The sequence below is a fragment of the Durotheca rogersii genome (genome assembly GCF_024521655.1).
Source record: "Durotheca rogersii strain YMJ 92031201 chromosome Unknown GGS23scaffold_33, whole genome shotgun sequence".
Lineage (NCBI taxonomy): Eukaryota > Fungi > Ascomycota > Sordariomycetes > Xylariales > Xylariaceae > Durotheca > Durotheca rogersii.
In genome coordinates this window covers 120338-138685 of record NW_026251264.1, presented here as the reverse complement: position 1 = coordinate 138685, position 18348 = coordinate 120338, and the positions used below count along the sequence as shown (strand labels likewise).

Sequence of the window (18348 nt, the reverse complement as noted above, 5' to 3'; positions counted from 1 at the left end):
ACGAGATAAGTTATCAGGATTCCTCGAGGCCCGAGCGATCAGGGAGATTGATTCCAAGACAACTGAGAGGAAGAACTGCAGCAATGACGGCCATGGGACGTAGAAGCGAAGGTGAAAATGCAGAAACGAAGGTGAAAATATGGTTATGGAATGCTGCAGGGATTAGGTACTTAGCGTTTTAATGTAACCCGGCTTGAGCTTCGGGTGTCCACTTTTGGTATAAGATAGGTACATATGTACTTACTTACGTAAGTATCACTTTACTTGCGGAGGGAAGCTTCGTAACTCTGGCAGCCTTGCTGAGGCCCTGCAATGATCAACCCTCCTTACATACCTACATACAGAGTCCTCTGCCAACATCCGAGCTCTCCCTCGGCTCCCAACACTCCTCTCGAGACGCCATATCCTCAATCCTCATTCACCGGCCCTTTTTCTCCTACATCACTCAAATATGGCGTCAGGATACGACCGTGCCCTTTCCGGTATGTGTTCCCCGATTTCTGCCCGCTCAGTGGGGGTGATTCACAAGGCAGCCCACCCTGCTTGCTAACCTTGGCTGCTCGTAGTGTTTAGGTCTGTACTCGACATCGGCGCCCCGATGCAATTCTCTGACCCGTAGCATATAGTCCGGATGGACACGTCTTCCAGGTCGAGTATGCCGGCGAAGCTGTCAAGCGAGGTAAACGAGTGAAGGATCTAGCATGCTCGGTCACTGAGGCGAGCTAATGCCGTGCTAGGGACATGCGCTGTCGGGGTGAAGGGCGCAGATATCGTCGTGCTCGGCTGCGAGAAGCGGTCGGCAATGAAGTTGCAGGATACGCGCATCACCCCCTCTAAGATCGGCCTGCTCGACACCCACGTCTGCCTCGCCTTCGCCGGCCTGAACGCCGACGCCCGAATCCTGGTCGACAAAGCGCGGCTCGAGGCACAGTCGCACCGCCTGACCGTCGAGGACCCCGTATCGATCGAGTACATTACGAAATACGTCGCGGGCGTGCAGCAACGGTACACGCAGAGCGGTGGTGTACGCCCGTTCGGCATCAGCACTATGATCGTTGGCTTCGATAAGGGCAGCAAAGTCCCGAGGCTCTACCAGACCGAACCGAGCGGCATCTACTCTGCGTGGTATGATACCGCCCGGACCACCTCTTATCTGACGACTACGGCACAACAGTCGGGGCTAATCTCGTCGTACAGGAAAGCGAACGCCATCGGCCGTTCTAGCAAGACGGTCCGAGAGTTCCTCGAACGCAACTACAAGGAAGATATGGACCGCGAGGCGACCATCCGACTTGCCATCAAGTCACTACTAGAGGTAGTGCAGACCGGCGCCAAGAACATCGAGATCGCCGTCATGGCTCCCGGCAAGTTGATAGAGACATTACCTGTCGAGGATATCGAGAGCTACGTGAAGAACATCGAGCAGGAGAAGCAGGAAGAGGCCGCCAAGAAGAAGACGGGCCGGACGCCGGGAACCGGTAGTGCCGCCATCCTGACGAGAGAGCGGGAAGGCGGGAGCGACGAATGAAGGCGCAGAGCGAAAGAAAAGAAGAGAGACGATCTCATGGGCTGCTAGAAAAAGGGATATTCATATAAGCGACGTCGTCGCATCGTCGTACTTAGGGAGTAACATGTACACTACCTGCCCGCTAAGCATGTAAAGCTCTCGGCTCCCCCCCCCCGTGAATTGTCATCCATTCCGGTGCTCCATCAGTGCTTCATCGGTGTCTCCAATGCCGTGGTATCATGTGAAATTCATTGTCGCCGGCAGAACCGTAAATCGTCTTGCGCCGCCTCCTCCTCTCATTCCTCACCCCGCCTATCGCCCTACCCCTACAATCCGGTCTCGCGCGTATGTAGAAGCCTAGCCGAGCTTGTCGGCGTCGGGTTGGATGTCAAAGATGCGGCGGGCCTCGGGGTTCTTGACGCGTTCGTCACGCAGCATGCGGCTGTCGACGCGGGCGTCGTCGCCCTCGACGGCGAGGGCGGGCTTGGGGACGACGGCGTCGAGGACGAAGTGGTTGTCACAGTGGGGGCAGTACTCGTCGGCCTCCTCGAACTCCTGCGCGTCCTTGCGGAAGCACTTGCGGCACTTCTTGCACGCGAAGGTCATCTCGAGCGTCTGCAGCAGCTCGTGCGACTCCTGCTCTCGGTGGCAGTCGGCGCAGTCGAACCACTTGCGGCCTGTGAAGAGCGACAAGGGGAGAGGGTTAGCTGGTGGGTTCTTCTCTTTGGTAGTTGGCTGCGAGGGTGACCACGATGGTGACTGTCGGTGGCCACTTCGTACGTGTATGTCTCATGGAGATTCGTGTGGTAGAGGATCATGTTGGGGACGTACAGCACGGAGAGCGAATCGCTACCTGGGCATTCAAGATATGCTTGCTTCGAAGAAACGGTCAGTCGCCCTCCTCTCTCTCTCTCTCTCGCCCAAGAATGGGATAGCGGAGTACTTGCCACATATTGGTATTCCGCTGGCGTGTGACAACAACTGTAGGAAATCTGGCGGTGTTGAGGGGAGCGTCCCAAAATGTTCCGTGCTTGAACTGGAGATGCTTCTAGCGAAATCGACTTTGGTTGATTGGAAATTTATGGATCTGAAGATACAGGAGGTACGTGCCTTGGCGAATTACCTAATGCGGGGGCCGCCAACCAATCACCTGTAACCTTGCTGAGCCCCTGTCAACCCATCTCATCTCGACTCTTCGCCCCCTTTACCCCTGAAGTAGCACAGCGATAGCAGTGCCTACTCCATAGTATGCAGGTTTCGTGTTAGAAGGCGGCCTTGCGTATTTACCTGTATTTAGATCAGGGAGAGGAGCAACGATGGGGATGGTGGGTAACATCAGTAGTGTCGAGAATAGGCGTGAAAACAAACGTGGGATTGATCTTCTACTCAGTCTTCAACGACTGTCAGATTGCCTCCTTGAACGTTTCAAGCAAGAGGTCCCAACGGACGAGCGAAACCCTTGGAAGACGACCTAGTAAAATAAGTTAATTTGCAGCAAAGGATAAGACGAAATCTCCCCGACAGGCCATAGGTGAGAGGGGAGCGTATGATGTAGCTCTCAACAAGAACTGGGTTAACCCGCCAACAAGGGGACAAAAAGACAAACACCTAAAGAGAGATATCCCAACTCTCTATACGCCCCTTCGGCGGCATAGACAGACATAACACCCACATAGGTCCACTTCCTCATCACACAGGTTATACTGCACGTTTTCGCTTCTAGGGCTCCCCCTCCCGTCGACAATTTCGTAGCAACTCGTAACCAACCGGGGCTTCCCCGCAGACGACAATCCGACCCCCGAGCCAGGCCCCGTCCAACCAAAACGGGCGCCGCCATCGCGTAATGCACCACCCCCTTCCCTCTCACGGGTCCAGCACGCTCTCCTCGTCCTCCGCGTCGAGCCCGACGCACTTCCAATACTGCGAGTGGTGCTTCTTGCAGCCCTTGCACCAGGCCCAGGTGGACTCGTGCTCGTGGCCGCAGACGGAGCAGTCGAGCACGGTCGGGTCGTCGAAGGGCGCCGTCGGCGGGGGGTCGTCGGGCTTGGCGGACGGTGGGCGCGCGAGCTTGGCGGCCACGGCGGCCGCGGCGCGCGCCTGCTTCACCGCCGCGGCCTCGCGCCGCGCGCGCGCCGCCACCTCGGCCACCAGCTCGGCCCAGCTCGCGCGGTCCGGGTGGTGGTCGCGCAGCAGCGCCGCGTGCCACGCCGCGTCGTAGGGCCGCAGCGCCGCCAGCAGCAGCCACTTCGCCAGCCCGTCGCCGACCTCGACGCCCAGCAGCGCGAGGTGCCGCCGCGCGCCGACGAAGTCGTCCGCGAACTCGCCCAGGCTCGCGTGCCGCCGCGCGTCCGCCCGCCCCAGCCGCTGCGCCAGCGCCTCCACCCCCTCGTCCCCGACCCGCGGCACCGCCGCCAGCACCAGGTCCCACACCACCTTCGGGTCCTCCTCCGCCTCCTGATCCCACCCGTGCTCCCGCCGCAGCGCCTTCTTCACCTCCGCCCCCAGCGTCTGCGTCACCAGGATCTTCGCGTGCAGCCGCTGGTGCTCGAACACGCTCCGCTCGAACGATCCCTTCGCCGGCACCGGCACGTGCTCCTCCACGAACCGCTGCAGCTTGTGCAGCCGCAGGTGGTCCAGCACGCTCGACTTCCAGTCTTCGAGGTTCTCTATCCCCTCCAGCGTCGGCGGCGCCGGTAGGTACGTGGGCATGTTGTTCATCATCGTCGAAGATGGGAAGGCATCGAGGAATTACCTAGGGTGGGAAGAAATGAAGACGGGAAAGGAAATAAAAAGGCGGTAAGAAGAAGCTTATTCCGCGGAGACGGGATGTTTTCACAAGATCTACGTCTGGGCTTTTTTAGAGTTGACCGGTGTGGAGCTAGGGATCGGATTTGAATGCGCTGTGTTGGCACCACAGCTGGGGGGGAAACGGGCGGGGGGGCTTGACCAGATCCCATTCAGACAGAACTGGAGATGGAGCGAAGTCAGGATGGGCTAGACAACGTCGCCAATGAACGGTGAGTGCATTGCGAAGTCGTTGCGATGGTCGTGGAATATGAGGCGACAGCCGTACGTAGCCTAAACGGTGAAGATGGTACGTATCGCAGAGGCCGCTGTAAGTTATATATAAATTCCTGCTATGTAAAGTAGGGGCCTGTGTGTATGTGTATATGCGTGTGTATGTTACTAAATTACAAAATGGGCAGGACACTCAAATTCTTCGGTCCGTGAGGGTATGGTATGTGGGTTGTCAGTGTGGTGGCCTCAGCACTCCCATTGCCTATACTACAATCGCGCAAACAGGTAGCGAAAGTGCCAATCGTGGGTTTTGCGAAATATTTAGCATTAGTGATGGCTATGTTGTGCTATCATAGGCCGAGTCGGTATAGGTATGGTAGAGAGTTGTGTACCAACAGCCAGGTTCTGCCATGGATAATTCCGACGTTAGGAAGAAAGGGAAAAATCGCCCCAAGCCGTAAACTCCGTAGATCATCATCTCGAGGGTATCACCGCCGTCCTCGCGTCTATCCTCTATTGTTTTCACCTCAAGGGATCAGCCGATCTAGTACCTAAATAAAGCGGTTGTGCCTTGCAAAAAACAAGCAGATAGCACAGAAAGATACCAGGCCTGCCAAGATGCCGAAGAAGGCATTGTGATTATCGACATCCATCCAGGGCACCTTGACGTTCATCCCAAATAGGCCGGTGATCACGTTAAGAGGCACAATGATTGTAGCCAGGAAGGTGATCTTGCTGAGTCCCTCGTTCGTTTTGGTTCCTTGGGATATGCTGTCGATGGTCAACTGGGCCAGATAGTTGCTGTGGGCACGAGACAGGATCTTCTCAAAGTGGGTCAAGTTGGTCATCATGGTCACGACGTGATCTTGAATGTCGCCGAGATACATTCCTATATCCATCCGCGGGGTGACCTTATAGTTTTCGTTGCATCGTTTGGTGAAGCCCCTGAGGATATCAGCCTTGCCGCCGAGGACACGCATGAGCCCCAGCGTGTTCTTGCGGACGCCGCCGATCTTGCGAAGGAATAGGTTCATATCATCGGCCCGGGCGGTAAAGACCGAATCTTCGATCTGCTCAGTGAGAAGCTCGATTCTGTAGATAGCAGGTGCGAATGAATCGACGATGTTATCGCTGAGGGCCCTGTCAGTACGGATTCATCCATAGTCGGGAGGGGGCGGTGATTTGGACTTACATCAACGCGTAACAGATCCAGTCGCTGCTGAGGGAAACGTACTCCTTCAGGCTAGAGATTCTCTTCCGAACTTGGGAGGCGTGGGTATTCGGCTGGAAGCTAAAGCTGAGAGTGCCCTCGCGGAATACGACAACGTAGATATTGTACGGTTCGTAGTCGGGGCCGTCGTCATCCTGCACCACACTGAAGGACCGGAAGGAGGCGAAGTAGTACGAGGGAAAGATTTCGATCTTCTCGCGGGCCTCTTGCGTCGTGATATCTTCGATCGTCAAGGGATGCACTCCGAAAGCCTTGCATAGAGTGCGAACTTCCTCCTCGGTTGGCGAATGAACGTTCAACCACCAGACCCCGTCGGGCTCGTCGCGAGGAAACGTGAAAAGACCGCGTACATCCTCACCGGGGAGGACGAGATCCCCAAATTCGGCAGCATGGATGGTGGACTCCCACGCCGAGGAAAAGAAGCTAAAGCGGTTGGGGTCGAAATGCTCTTTTTCGGCTGGTTTGGGCACTGCGTGGGCCATCTCGTCCGCCTTCTCGTCGCCAGCCTCCGAAGCAGTGGAGGGCGCGTTGAGAAAGTCACCGTCAACGGTAATCATTGGTGCGGGTTGAGTGGCAGTATCTGGCCTCAAGGTGGGAAATACTCGAACCGCGCCCTGTCCGGCAGCACTCTCCTTTCGTGCCGCATTCTCAGATGCGATGAAGTTCTCAAGGTAGTCGAAGTCGATGTGCAGCTGATTCCTATTATGCTCGTCCTGCATAGGGAAGCATACGTCTTCTTCCGCAGTCTTGTTCGTAGCCAGGCTTGCTCCGTCGTCAGCTGTGGATGTGGCTGCCTTACTATGGCCAGAGCGATGGCTCGCGTGACTCCGGCGACTGCTCCGGGAACCGCTGCGGCGGAGTGTATCGCCCTCCTCCTGTCTCTGGGCGCGAGCGTCCGTGGTCGAGAGAGCACGCTCGCGGCGGCGAGCTTCTGCGAAGGCCTTCACCGAGTTAGGAGGGGATACGGCACGCTGCTGCTCACTTGTAGAGTTGAAAGTGGGCCTTCGGCTGTGGGTAGCCATTGGCGAAATGTTGCCGTCCTCATCATCAAGAACTGCCTCCTCGAAATCTCGAACTTTGACATCGGCTGGCGTATAGGGGACCTCAGGCTGAAGGTGTTGTCGGGACCCATACAGAGTGTCAGCGGTACCACGGCGAGGATGATCACCCCTCTGAGGAGACGAAACTTGGTGACGGTGGTCGTCAAGCTCTGGCACCGGCGTATCGAAACCTGGGCCCGAGCTGGTTTCCTCATGGTCAGACATCTTGGTTAGGATTTTTCAAGTATATCTAAAAACCCGGGTCGGAGGATCGCTCTTTACGGATTGACGCGTCGATTGCCAAGGGTGCTATGCTCTGGTCGAGGATAGCCTTCCGCAAGCTGTCTATGGGAAGGCGTACATACTGGGGGATGTCCTCAGTCTACAGGCATCAGATATTTGCAGTGGGCGTGGCAGCACGCCGACTGCAAAAGTGACCTCTCTGCGTGGGGCGCAGGCCAGTGCTGGAGACAAGTACAACGGCTGACGTCCGAAAGAAGAAGATCGATGCGCGCAAAATCGGTTGAGTGCGTGAAGGCTCTCTCTGGCGAACCAGCAGGGCCAACAATCAAGTTATGGCGGCTTCTTGTTGACACCGCTGTAGACCCAACAGAAGGGGCCGAGAAGCGGTCGGGAGAAGGAGAACCGGTTGCTGTTGATGCCCGCCAATTTGGTGGTTTTCGGAATAACGGCGGTATATACCGCAAGAGAGAGCTCAGCGTGCTGGAAGAAATGGCGCAACTCGTTTTCTCCCAGGGGGTATTAACCGTGTCGCGTCGGCTTGCTTTTAACGGCCTAAGCAGGTTTCCTCAATTCGTGTCAAAGCGGTAGCGGGAGTCAGCGTGGCGATAGGGGCAGTATGCGGTCGAGCTCCCTGGGAATTGAGATGGTGGACAGTATCGTTGTCGTCGTTGTTAGCAATTGGCAGCCAACGCCTGGATGGAGCGATCAAACTTCAGTGAACAGGATACAGTCTGGGTCGATCCAAAGCCGAGTCGGAGGCCTCGCAGGAATCGCGATAGGTTGGGGTGCCTAGAAATCCAGGTCTTATGTTTAGTCCACGAAGCAAGTGGGAGTTGGTTATGACTTGGGGCGTATAGGAAGAGGGAGAAAAGGTTTGTAGAGATGAAAGAATAGTAAAGATGGGGAGAGGTCAAGATGAGGGAGGGTTTTTTGGTCTCGTTCTTGAGCGTCTAACCGGGCCTTCTTTTTTCATTAGTTAGAGAGAAAAAAAAAAGAGACAAAAAACATTAGCTCGATTGCATTTGATGTTAGTGGCGTCAAGGAGCCGATTGGAGCAGCAGCCAGTCACGAGGGGGCGATTTCCCTGTGGAAGGTAAAAAAAAAGACGGGGATACAGTAGCGTGGTATTCACTGTAACGTTCCCTACAAAGGGAAAGCCTAGGTGTCCTGTTAGGTACCTATTATACCAGAGGCCGCCTAAGAGAGCCGCTTAAAAGATACTATCAGATGCTAGACGCTCAGCCAGTTCCAGCAGCAGCATTCGCACCGCTGTCTATTGGCACACCCTTATTACTTGCGGGTAGATAAGTAGATGAACGCCTACCTCATAACCCAGTTGGTTTCATTTTCTTCATGGCTGTTTAGCCTTCCACATGGCTAATCGTTACCGCCAGCGCCCTGCCACATTGCCGTTTACCACTCCCCGAGGAAACACGAGGCACCATCTCCCCCCATTGCACCTGTCCACAGGCTGAGACTCACCCCACAGTTGTACGACTCGTACCTCGGGCTACATAGTACTTTTAATGTATTGTCATTTTTGAATTTCATCTAGGGGTTCCCACCCAGCACCCCCTCGCAACCCCTAGGTCGGGACTAGGTACTTGTATCTCGTAGCATGTACATATCAAAATCTCTCCCCCCTCTCTCCCTCGACACGGACGAGAGCATCCTATTCTGACCTGGAATGCCTCGGTCCTGCAGAGCTATGTCCGACGAGTCATTCTACGTGCTTATCCCGATGCGGTAAGCAGATCAAGTAGGGCTGACTAAGTAAGAAGCACCCGCATTGCTTTAGGTGCGTGACGTACTACCTCGCAGTAGTGCGACCCATTTTCTTTGTACCCATATACATGCCTTCTTAGCGCCCATGGAAGGGCACCTTAGGTACATTACGTACATTCGCGAGGTACTGCATACCTCCAGGTTGATTTGATTTCTTCCGCTGTCCCTAGCCCTGATTGGCTACCAATTTTCTTCAAGGTACCACGTCCCTGAACCGTCGCGATTGGAGGTAACTTCTGGCCAGGTGCACTAAAGGACAGAACTACCAAACTCGAGGGCCACCTCAAGTGTGTGACCAACCCGCCCACGACCACACACCTTCCGATATATCTGCATTCCCCTAGTTGACCCCCGGCCCTCTATCGACGTCTGCCAACCGGCCGTCAACCGACCCTCGCCCCAAGCTATCCATATTTTCCGGGCCCAGGGGAAGCATACAGCAAGCGGCCAGTCGAAGATGGCGGACCAACTGTTGGACCAAGTGAGGGATCTGGTGGAGGGTCAAATTGTGTGTGACGAGTGCCCGCTCCCTCTCGCTCTGCCGCTGCCGTGTATACCCTTTCCGCAAACCGCTGGACGTAGCCGTTGACTGGATTTCATCTCTAGGACTTCGAAGGACAGAAGCTAGCCGAGGCCTTAGCTACCGCCATTCTCGTGGTCGTCGGGGTACGCCAGTCTGACTCTCACCATCCCACCTTGGTCTCACTCAACCGTGTCATACCTACTAACTGCGCTACTGTCAAATAGGGCGTGTCCTTCCTCACCGGCTTCTTCCTCCAAGATATCGCTCTAGCGCTGAAGATCGGCCTCGGCGGCACGGCGCTCGCCTTCATCTCGGTCGTTCCCCCATGGCCCTTCTTCAATAGACACCCCGTCAAGTGGCTTCCGGTTGGGGGGGCGCCAGCGATTGCAAGTGTGCAACAGAACATAGTGATCGACGAGAAGCTTTTTGCAAAATAAAGAATCTTGTTCAGGCTCTCGCCTTGGCGCGATTAGAGATGCATGTGTGGCTATCGGTACCGGGTGAAGGGACGGCGACGAACTCTAGAGATGAAATACATCGACCCCTAGAATACACTCGATTCTACACTGCTACCATAAACATGCTCGGCATCTGTGACATAAGGATCCGCTCCCGTGAGCTCTAGGCAGCGGTACGGGCGAGCCACTAACGGTCGCGGGTACGCATGCGCCAGAGTTCCCGTCCGTCTCCCCCGGAGCGGCAGTTGTACGCGTCCTTCCCTTCTAACGGCCATATTTCTGGAATTCCCAGTCCCGGTTGTCTAGAGGACAGACTTGTCGGGCCTTGAGCCATCTAGAGATGCAATGGAAATGGAAGGCATGCTGGGAGGTAATCAGCTTGGATGTCTCTGAACCTGAAGCGCGGTAAGGGCGCCGGCTCACATTGCATATCCCCCAGGCCACGGTGCATTCCTCGCTAGCCGCAGAAGCCTGGTTCGCTTGACACTCGATGCAGAGGTCCATGATATGATTTCTGCAAATCGCGCAGTTATCGACGACAATGTCCCACGCCCATAGGGCAACGGCATTCCACTAGACCCCAACCAAAGGTCAGCGTAAGCATACGAGCTCACGGGGGGGCCCTCCACTACCTTCTTGACCTCGAAGCGTTTCTTGCCATCATTCTTGCTATCGACCTCGCCGCCCTTTCGTTCTTTCTTGACGACAGCGGAGGCAGCCGCGTTAGGTGCGTCTGTCATATCGACGTCCGCCATGTCGGTGAATCTCCTTCGGAGCGGCACCTGCGGGCAGGGCTTCGATATGCAAATCAAGCTCGTTACGGTGGCTGGCTTTGGTCGGCGACTAGAGGGGGACGACGGTAGGCGACGGATCAGTCGGGATTAATGTGCGGTAGGGTCGGGCACTCGGAGGTGAGCAGACGGGAGTTGCAGCATCGGTGAAGGGGAGAGGCTCCCACGGGTCGTTCTAGGATTATCGGGTGCTGCAGGCTCCGATTATTAGCAGGTAGCCTCCAAGGTTGTTTTGTCTGTCGGACGAAGCATGTGTGGAAGGTAAACGCCGGCTCGAACAACAACGCGGACTTGCAGTTGCCCCTCTGGCCGTACATAATTCCTTTTTGCTATGCGGGGTCTGGCAAAGTACTGGCTGTGGTTGTGTATATACATCGGAAGGACTTGGCTTTCGTTGATAAAAACACTGTGCCACAGGTACCCGATCAGTAGATCTCCCCCGTAGGCGTATTGATCACACAATCGAAGAATTCCCATCTCAGGTGCCAAGGTACATACCATCTGGACGTTGGGTCCTACTTTAGGCAGGTACCTCCTGAGCTTACCTGCGTACATTGGTAGGTCCCTTTGTACGCGGAACTGCACTAGTGCCTTATATTACCACCCCGCTACCCAATATATGTGCAACGTGGGTGTCAGAGAGGTGATCAATTCAACCTCAACACCCCCTCCAACCCTCCTTTCTCTAGGGGGACTACACATAGACAAAGGCATAAATATGTACCTACCCAGGTAGGTAGCCGTAACTAATGGATGTCGACAAATGCATTTGCCGGGGTGGAGAGAGAGGGAGAGAGAGAGAGAGAGAGAGAGAGAGAGAGAGAGAGAGAGAGAGAGAAAGCATTGAGGGACAAAGGGAGGAGGATAGAGGATAGCAAGGGACGGCAATCCTCAAGTACCTCACCCCGTGCTACCATTTTACCGCCGTTTCGCGATCGGCCAGCAACTTGTAGACCACGGGCTCCGGCTCGAATCGGAATGAGGCTCCCATCGACTCCATCGACTTTGGTCAGATGGCCTCTGCCCCGAAGTTGGCCCCAATTGGATGGGAAAATGCCTGGGTACCTAACGTTATGAGGGTAGCGGTACCGTCAGGTGAGCGTGGAGAGGCCATGTACGTAGTGTGTACCCGACCAGGGCCCCGATCAGGTACGCACGCACAGCCACGCATTTTGCGCCAGACCCAATAAAGCAACAGTGACCCATTTGTCATTTGCCAGGCGCTGAAAAGTGGCGCCCGCCATTTCCTGTACAACAACCCCGGCTTTCCGCTCGACTGCCTCGATCATTCAATTCCAGCCCATTTCTCCTCATAACAATCAACAAATATGTCGAGCGACCGGAATCCTTCAATACCTACCCATCTTATTTTTTATCTCCCCCCTTCCAAACCAGCATCTTCTATCCTCCTTCACCGTCGACCCTTCACGGAGACAGCTACCGCTTATTAACCCTGCCAAGGGAGACAGCGATTGCCATTCCGCTCTCCTTCTGATCCCGTCTCTTTCATCTCGTCCCGGTTGTCCTCGCCCCGCATTACGCCGCCGTATCAACTTCTCTCTTTGATCTCGCTGGGTACCCGTCCCGTATCGACGCTATCATCCTCCAACCTTCTCTACAGCCTCAGAGCTTCCCTTCGGCCCATCTACCTCCCTCCCGCAGGATTCATGCATCACCAGCATGCAACAGACGTCGCAGCTAAAACAGTCCCCGAGCGGCCGTCGCCAAGGCGGTCGGAACCGCGGCGTCCCCCAGCAGAAGGCCTACGCTTCGGAGAATGACGTTCCTAGATACAAACACGGTCGCTCCAGTCACCCCACCACACCGCAGAAGGGTCAAGGCGCGTCCCCGTCGGCGCGCGCTTGTTCGACGCAGAAAAAAGGACAGAGGAGCAGCGGCCACCCTTGTACCAAGACGGCGTCTGCGCTGACAGATCAGGAGAAGCCTGATCAAGAAAGTCCACCTCCGCCGTCCAAGGCGGACGCCGCCCCGATATTTGCCGGCTCCTCGTTCCACGCGTCGCCTGCCCCCTCGGCGCTCCCGATCCCTAGCTTCCTCGCCAGGTCCGATCCCGATTCTGGAGCGAAGACCGCGTCCAGCCCAGAGCAGGAATATTCCTCGGCTACCACAGATTCTGGCCCTTCCAGTCCCCCGTTCATCCCGAGAACTGACGAGTCTCCCTTGGAGTTCTTCTTCCGCGCCGACCGAGCCGAGAAGGCCGGGACACGCAGGGCTAGTTATGGTCAAGTCAATAGGCTAGATCTCAGCCCCCTATCGCCTCCCCGCGATCTAGTCAAGGAGTGCGCTACGTTTCCTAAGAAGACGACGACGACGACGACGACGAACCAGGCTCGACGTTCAAACTATCCCAAACGCCCGGCTGCCCTCGGTATATCCCCTGACGAGCTAGATGGCAACCCGGGTCGGCCAGTTGGCCCCGCTTTCTCCACTCCATTTCAAGAGCGCTTACGAGCAGCTCGGTCGAATCAGAATTCTACGCAGACCACACCCGTCGCACCTCCGGTCTTAAGATCGGATCCCTCCTCGGAAGCTCTAAAACGTTATTTAACTACCGGTCGGCTCAGCCACGAGGAGCAGCTAGAACCAGAATCTACCCCATCAAAGCCTGTGACTCGAACATCTCCTCAGCGTCACACCCACCCAAAACCTCACCAGCGGCAGGCCACTCAGCATCAGAGCCCACAGGCTCGTCTCCCCCGCGGCGTATTCCCGGCGTCGGTCCTGACGGCCAATGCGCCGGGTAGCCAGCCATCCAACTCAGAGGTGCACGCGCAACTAACTTCTTACCGGTCGGAGCAATTGCTTATGATGGAGGATGGCCTCCGTCGGATCCTGAAGATGGATGTCTCAACTCCATCCTTGACACTCAGTTAAGCACTTCAAATATCGTTTCCTTTGTCGGTTTCAAGACGCGGCGCGGTGTTGCGGGCGTTCAGGGAAGGACGAGATTCCTCTCGTTGGCCTCGACTCTGCGACTACTCGTCACATTTCCTTTCTATATTCGGCGCCCTTTTCAAGACGTCCCTTTCCAGGGCGGCGGAATCCGTCGAGCGATGACGGTCATGAATACTCATGATCATGCATTTCAGAAAATCTACCCAATTTGCGGGGAAGATATCGTAGGGATCGCATTCCTGTCTCTTAATTTCTTTTGACAATGTATTATGGCATACGGGGCCCGGATCTCGTTCGGTTGGGGGTCGGGCGGCAGTTCAGGGGTTGGCATCTGAGTCTTTTACTTCCTAGCAATCTGGTCTCATCACGGGGCGATCCGCGGGTTGGTGTTACGGAGCCGCTGGGCCTCACCGGAATTGGCACCGGATCTAGGGATTCGGATTCTAGACGGCGCGGGATCAGATATGGTGTTCAAGGCGATATGGGGAATCCCCGGTATGAACGAAGTGTTGGGTGGAGTTGGGACGATCTTGCCTCGTGCTAGTAACGAGATTATGGCTCGAGGGTCCAAGCATGATTTGAAAAGAGGATAATGTCAGCACGCCCGTTCGGGTTCGCTACGACGAGTTCACCCCCCGCCCAAAAAAAGACGAAAACATAAAAAAAAAAAATTTTTGATGATATAGTTAGCTCTAGGTCTCACAGCTTTCCTCGAGCCTTGGGCACAACTACCAATATACCGGACCCTCCAGGGTCTCCATATATCATCAAACCTTTGTCTTTGAACTTGGCGATATCGCAAGGAGCAATGTTGATGCCTGATCTATTACAGTCTGTTCACTCAGTGCTGGCTGCATTGTTGAGGTTATGTGTCATGGGAGGTGTGTTTATACTACGAGGGGTGCAGCCATAGACCGAAATCTTTGGTAACGGTGCCCGTTGTATCTCGGCTACCTAGGTGTAATTATTCAATACCAAATACGGAAATTCTTAATTCCGCAATGCCGACTTCCATCACGTCACCGCCGCCATGGCTATCCTCCGGGATCCAGTCTTAGGACTCACGTGAGCTCGTGGACGGATCGTGTTCTCCGATACGCGTTTTACACGTAGCTCACGTACTTCCGCAACTCCCCTCACCTTTCTAGAGCAGAAATGAGACTCAACATTTCCTTGCGAAACCACGTATACCTTTCTAAGGGCTTCCGACCATACTGTATCCCCACATGGACGGGTCCGATGTATTCGATGGCGATGAGGACGCCGCTCTACGGTACGCCATAGCTCTGTCATTGCAAGAGTCTGGCGGCCACTCGTCCGAGAAGCCTATTGAAATCGGCTCTGACGACGACGACGACGATGATTTAGACAAAGGGCCCAAGTATCCTCCGATTGTACGAGGGGCCTCTAGCCAGCCTACTCGGCCGTCGTTGAGAGACGCCACGCCGAAGGATGTGCCGAAGCCTATGCAGCAGTGCACGTCAACGACGGCTGTAAACACGTTTGCGACTTTGGGGCTTGACAGGAAGAAAATGGAAGAGGAGCGATTGGCCAGACTCCGAAAGCGGAAAGCCTCAGAATCCGACGCGGGCGACCAGGATCGCCGACAGAGACCTAAGCTCGACACCGAAGCTCGGATCGACTCGACGGCCGAGAGCAACCCCCGCAGACTCCCGTTCCCGAAGGGCGTGGTGAAGAAGACATGGGCGGCCGGATTTCCTCGCGAAGACGATATCAAGATCGAGGAGGTGCTGCAGAAGGACGAGCTCGAGCTCGCTGTCCTCAGTTCGTTCCAGTGGGATGAGGAATGGATGCTCTCCAAGATCGACATTACCAAGACTAGGATAGTCTGCATCGCTTTCGCTTCCAGCGAGGCGCAGGTACGAGCTTGCATCAACCACCGGTTCCTCGGGTATTCGACAAGCTAATCTAAATTGTGCGAGGTGCAGCAGGAGGAGATGAAGGCCAATGTGCCCGCTTCCCGCATCAGGTTCTGTTTTCCACCCATGATGCCAGCCGGAAACATGCATTCGAAGCTGCAATTGCTGAAGTACCCCGGATATCTGCGGATAGTCGTGCCGAGCGGGAATCTAGTTCCTTTCGATGTAAGTCTGCCCGAAGCGACACCTAACCATCGCACACGACTCTCCCGTACCACGCGCGCGAAGCCTGCGAGTCTTCCCGCTCCGCTGTCTCGCGCAACCGCGGGCCTGATTCGACCGCTAACCCGTAAACGTAGTGGGGAGAAACGGGCAGCCTGGAGAACATGGTCTTCCTCGTGGACCTGCCCCGGATCGAAGATGCTGAATCGCGTGCCATTAATAATCTCAATGAATTCGGCGAAGAGCTTTGCTACTTCCTCCGCGCCCAAGGCTTGAACGAGAAATTGGTGGCCAGCCTCGCTAACTACGACTTTTCGGAGACGGACCGCTATAGATTTATCCACACCATGTAAGCCTGCGACGAAATTATCACCTACATGGTTTTCCGATATCCCCACTAACGCACGCGCAGCGGAACGTCCCATGTCGGTGACAAGTGGCAGCGCACGGGTGAGCCTCCTATGCTATAATTCCAGCTATTTTCTCCCGCTAAGCACACTCTATAGGATACTGCGGGCTAGGCCGAGCCGTAGCGTCGCTCGGTCTCAACACCGACAAGGACATCGAGGTCGACTTCGTAACCTCCTCATTGGGTTCACTGAACAGGGAATTCCTCACGGCCATTTATTTTGCTGCTCAAGGTGCGGTCCACTCTCTTCTCCCTCCTCTCGTCCACACACACTCCGCTGATCAACAAACGCAGGCGATGATGGCCTCAAGGAGTACGGGATGAGGGCCTCGAAGGGCGCAAAGCGCAAGGCGCCGGAGCCGACGGGGCGGGAGCCAGACCTCGAAAGCAGATTCCGGATCTATTTCCCGTCCCGGGACACCGTGGTGCGGAGTCGTCTAGGGGAGAACGTGAGTGCGCGCGCAGCTGTTTACTTTTGTCAATACACGGAGACACCAGGGGAGCAGAAGGATGAGACAGGGGAGGCTAACCAGAAGCGATCGGCTTTCTCTCTAGGGCGGCCGCACGATCTGCACCCAGTCCAAATGGTGGGACGCGGCGACATTTCCCCGGGCGCTGGTCCGCGACTGTCAGAGCACCCGGCCTGGTCTCCTGATGCACAATAAACTCATGCTAGTGCGCCCCTCCCCTACCACTTCTCCGTCCTCGTCATCATCGGGAGAAGAGAGGTCGGCCGGGGGCGCCTACGCGTACGTCGGGAGCGCGAACTTGTCAGAGAGCGCCTGGTGAGCACGTCCATCCCGCCCCCCAAACCTAACTACCCTCTCTCTCCCTCGAGGCATATATCGGGTCGAGATGGGGGGGAGTTGCCGAAATAGAGACAAGGACAGGATCTCCTGGCTAACGTGGAATGTCCGTCTAGGGGCCGCCTGACGAAGGAGAGGGGCACCGGCAACCCGAAGCTCACATGCCGCAACTGGGAGTGCGGCGTTCTCGGTAAGCGCGCGATCTGTTCTTTTCTCTCCTGCTACCACCATACCCTCTCATTCCAGATCCCTCTGCGTCTTAGAGCGCCTCCGAAAGCATACATTTCACTACGGACCCGGAACTCCCCCTTGCCCCCCCCCCCTCTCTCTCTCGTCCCGCAAGATCCACGAAAAAGGTTTGCGCGGCCCTGACTAACCGCGGGACTCTGACGCCACGGCCGTAGTCCCCGTTCGCGCGCCCACCACAAGTGGGAAGGATCTGGCGGCTACGTTCGAAGGCGTGGTCCCCGTGCCTATGGGGGTGCCCGCGGAGGCGTACGCAGCCTCGAGGCGACCCTGGCTGTATCTCGAGAGCTGAGCGAGGGTTTAGCCAGGGTCCTCTCGGGCGCGTTAGGCACGAGCATGGGCGAGGCTAGCGTCGGGTACATTCTGCCCGTCCACCGTGTGGAGGCGGGCGGGCGGGCAGGCAGGCGTAGATACGAGTAGTGTACAGGTACATAGCCTAGGTACCTGTAGTAGGTGTGTATAGGTGTATAGTACCTAATGTAGGGAGGTGCTTAGGTACCTAACCTACCAGAGGCTTGTGTGGATAGGGTACTTTCTGCCTCCCACGTGTCAACAGCCTGGGCGTAGGACGATGCAATTGTCTCTCGCTCCCTCTTCGTTCCTCTTCTCTCTCTCTCTCTCTCTCAGGTTGTCTGTTGCCCGTCTCCCTCATTCTAGGCCCATGCGCGCATACCCGCGTCGGTGTCTCCACACGCGCTCCCCTTCCTGCGCCCGGGTAAAGCAGGCAGAAAAGAACTGCCTCCCCGCCGGACTTCCTGCGGCATTTCGGCATCCCCCCCCCCCCCTCTGTCGCCATGGTTGTGCCTACTTCGACCTAGGCCGCTTATTGGTGGGCGCATATTCATAGGAAGTACTAAGTAGTAGGTACCCAGGCAGTTGGTGACTAGTAGTAGGCACAAAGGGTGTCTAGAAAGTCAAAAATAATTTTAGAAAAGTGGTTATCTTCTGCGAGCAGGTTTGGGGAGAGGGGAAGGGGACAAGGTAGCGGTGGCGGTAGTGAGGATCTGTTAGCGTCGGCATTGGCGTTGGCGTTGGTGTCGGTACCGGCGCTGCCGTTGGCGCCGGCGTTGAACGCTAGCATCGTATCGACGCTAAGCCGGGTGGCCAAGGCCGCGGTGGCAACGAAGGCGAGTTGTGGGGCCGGTGGCTTTCTCCCCCGACGAGACAGAGAAAAAGGAGAGGGGATGGGGGGATGGGGGGATGGGAGAAGAAGAGTGCGTGGCTGTCGTGGGCGCGTGCTTAGGAGTACGTTATCGGGAGTCAGGCAGGTTGC

The 18348-nt window shown here is 56.1% G+C and overlaps 8 protein-coding genes across 8 annotated transcripts; 4 read left to right on the top strand and 4 right to left on the bottom strand.

Moving 5' to 3' along the window:
- The first annotated feature begins 252 nt into the window (after window positions 1-252).
- Window positions 253-1710, top strand: GGS23DRAFT_322732 (proteasome component pre6). Its single transcript, XM_051512896.1, has 5 exons — window positions 253-482; window positions 567-573; window positions 627-679; window positions 738-1125; window positions 1198-1710. Exons 1-5 carry the CDS (start codon window positions 452-454, stop codon window positions 1526-1528), a joined length of 810 nt encoding a protein of 269 aa, XP_051368050.1. The 5' UTR covers window positions 253-451; the 3' UTR covers window positions 1529-1710.
- A 154-nt stretch (window positions 1711-1864) lies between these two features.
- Window positions 1865-2325, bottom strand: GGS23DRAFT_600468 (zinc finger protein; the record flags this gene model as incomplete). The annotated part of the gene is made up of 2 exons (XM_051519070.1): window positions 1865-2184; window positions 2268-2325. The coding sequence occupies 2 exons, from the start codon at window positions 2323-2325 to the stop codon at window positions 1865-1867; spliced, it is 378 nt and encodes a 125-aa protein (XP_051368049.1).
- Window positions 2326-3031: 706 nt separating this feature from the next.
- On the bottom strand, window positions 3032-4399 carry GGS23DRAFT_616241 (uncharacterized protein). Its single transcript, XM_051520777.1, has one exon. It carries the CDS (start codon window positions 4226-4228, stop codon window positions 3371-3373), a length of 858 nt encoding a protein of 285 aa, XP_051368048.1. The 5' UTR covers window positions 4229-4399; the 3' UTR covers window positions 3032-3370.
- Window positions 4400-4978: 579 nt separating this feature from the next.
- On the bottom strand, window positions 4979-7162 carry GGS23DRAFT_322807 (cora-like Mg2+ transporter). The gene is made up of 2 exons (XM_051512897.1): window positions 5718-7162; window positions 4979-5656 (listed from the first exon to the last, which is right to left on the bottom strand). The coding sequence occupies exons 1-2, from the start codon at window positions 7019-7021 to the stop codon at window positions 5077-5079; spliced, it is 1884 nt and encodes a 627-aa protein (XP_051368047.1). The 5' UTR covers window positions 7022-7162; the 3' UTR covers window positions 4979-5076.
- A 1966-nt stretch (window positions 7163-9128) lies between these two features.
- Window positions 9129-9946, top strand: GGS23DRAFT_322611 (SPC12-domain-containing protein). The gene is made up of 3 exons (XM_051512894.1): window positions 9129-9332; window positions 9431-9490; window positions 9572-9946. Exons 1-3 carry the CDS (start codon window positions 9282-9284, stop codon window positions 9782-9784), a joined length of 324 nt encoding a protein of 107 aa, XP_051368046.1. The 5' UTR covers window positions 9129-9281; the 3' UTR covers window positions 9785-9946.
- GGS23DRAFT_322617 (RING/U-box) lies at window positions 9912-11104 on the bottom strand. Its single transcript, XM_051512895.1, has 4 exons — window positions 11095-11104; window positions 10438-10794; window positions 10229-10378; window positions 9912-10168 (listed from the first exon to the last, which is right to left on the bottom strand). Exons 2-4 carry the CDS (start codon window positions 10558-10560, stop codon window positions 10070-10072), a joined length of 372 nt encoding a protein of 123 aa, XP_051368045.1. The 5' UTR covers window positions 10561-10794; window positions 11095-11104; the 3' UTR covers window positions 9912-10069.
- A 1080-nt stretch (window positions 11105-12184) lies between these two features.
- GGS23DRAFT_322507 (uncharacterized protein) lies at window positions 12185-13633 on the top strand. The gene has a single exon (XM_051512892.1). It carries the CDS (start codon window positions 12277-12279, stop codon window positions 13489-13491), a length of 1215 nt encoding a protein of 404 aa, XP_051368044.1. The 5' UTR covers window positions 12185-12276; the 3' UTR covers window positions 13492-13633.
- An 890-nt stretch (window positions 13634-14523) lies between these two features.
- On the top strand, window positions 14524-17471 carry GGS23DRAFT_322509 (phospholipase D/nuclease). The gene is made up of 9 exons (XM_051512893.1): window positions 14524-15392; window positions 15462-15617; window positions 15752-15963; window positions 16027-16064; window positions 16121-16255; window positions 16318-16472; window positions 16603-16808; window positions 16946-17019; window positions 17234-17471. Exons 1-9 carry the CDS (start codon window positions 14739-14741, stop codon window positions 17365-17367), a joined length of 1764 nt encoding a protein of 587 aa, XP_051368043.1. The 5' UTR covers window positions 14524-14738; the 3' UTR covers window positions 17368-17471.
- The last annotated feature ends 877 nt before the right edge of the window (window positions 17472-18348 follow it).

Coding starts and splice junctions, on each gene's coding strand:
- GGS23DRAFT_322732 (XM_051512896.1), top strand. CDS start 452: ATGGCGTCAGGATACGACCGTGCCCTTTCCG. Junction 680..737: donor CGGCGAAGCTGTCAAGCGAG/GTAAACGAGTGA, acceptor ATGCCGTGCTAG/GGACATGCGCTGTCGGGGTG. Junction 1,126..1,197: donor AGCGGCATCTACTCTGCGTG/GTATGATACCGC, acceptor CTCGTCGTACAG/GAAAGCGAACGCCATCGGCC.
- GGS23DRAFT_616241 (XM_051520777.1), bottom strand. CDS start 4,228: ATGATGAACAACATGCCCACGTACCTACCGGCGCCGCCGACGCTGGAG.
- GGS23DRAFT_322807 (XM_051512897.1), bottom strand. CDS start 7,021: ATGTCTGACCATGAGGAAACCAGCTCGGGCCCAGGTTTCGATACGCCG. Junction 5,657..5,717: donor TGGATCTGTTACGCGTTGAT/GTAAGTCCAAAT, acceptor CAGGGCCCTCAG/CGATAACATCGTCGATTCAT.
- GGS23DRAFT_322611 (XM_051512894.1), top strand. CDS start 9,282: ATGGCGGACCAACTGTTGGACCAAGTGAGGGATCTGGTGGAGGGTCAA. Junction 9,333..9,430: donor ATCTGGTGGAGGGTCAAATT/GTGTGTGACGAG, acceptor TTTCATCTCTAG/GACTTCGAAGGACAGAAGCT. Junction 9,491..9,571: donor CCATTCTCGTGGTCGTCGGG/GTACGCCAGTCT, acceptor ACTGTCAAATAG/GGCGTGTCCTTCCTCACCGG.
- GGS23DRAFT_322617 (XM_051512895.1), bottom strand. CDS start 10,560: ATGGCGGACGTCGATATGACAGACGCACCTAACGCGGCTGCCTCCGCT. Junction 10,379..10,437: donor AACGCTTCGAGGTCAAGAAG/GTAGTGGAGGGC, acceptor GTTGGGGTCTAG/TGGAATGCCGTTGCCCTATG. Junction 10,169..10,228: donor TGGCCTGGGGGATATGCAAT/GTGAGCCGGCGC, acceptor ATTACCTCCCAG/CATGCCTTCCATTTCCATTG.
- GGS23DRAFT_322507 (XM_051512892.1), top strand. CDS start 12,277: ATGCAACAGACGTCGCAGCTAAAACAGTCCCCGAGCGGCCGTCGCCAA.
- GGS23DRAFT_322509 (XM_051512893.1), top strand. CDS start 14,739: ATGGACGGGTCCGATGTATTCGATGGCGATGAGGACGCCGCTCTACGG. Junction 15,618..15,751: donor GGAATCTAGTTCCTTTCGAT/GTAAGTCTGCCC, acceptor CCGTAAACGTAG/TGGGGAGAAACGGGCAGCCT. Junction 16,473..16,602: donor GGAGTCGTCTAGGGGAGAAC/GTGAGTGCGCGC, acceptor ATCTGCACCCAG/TCCAAATGGTGGGACGCGGC.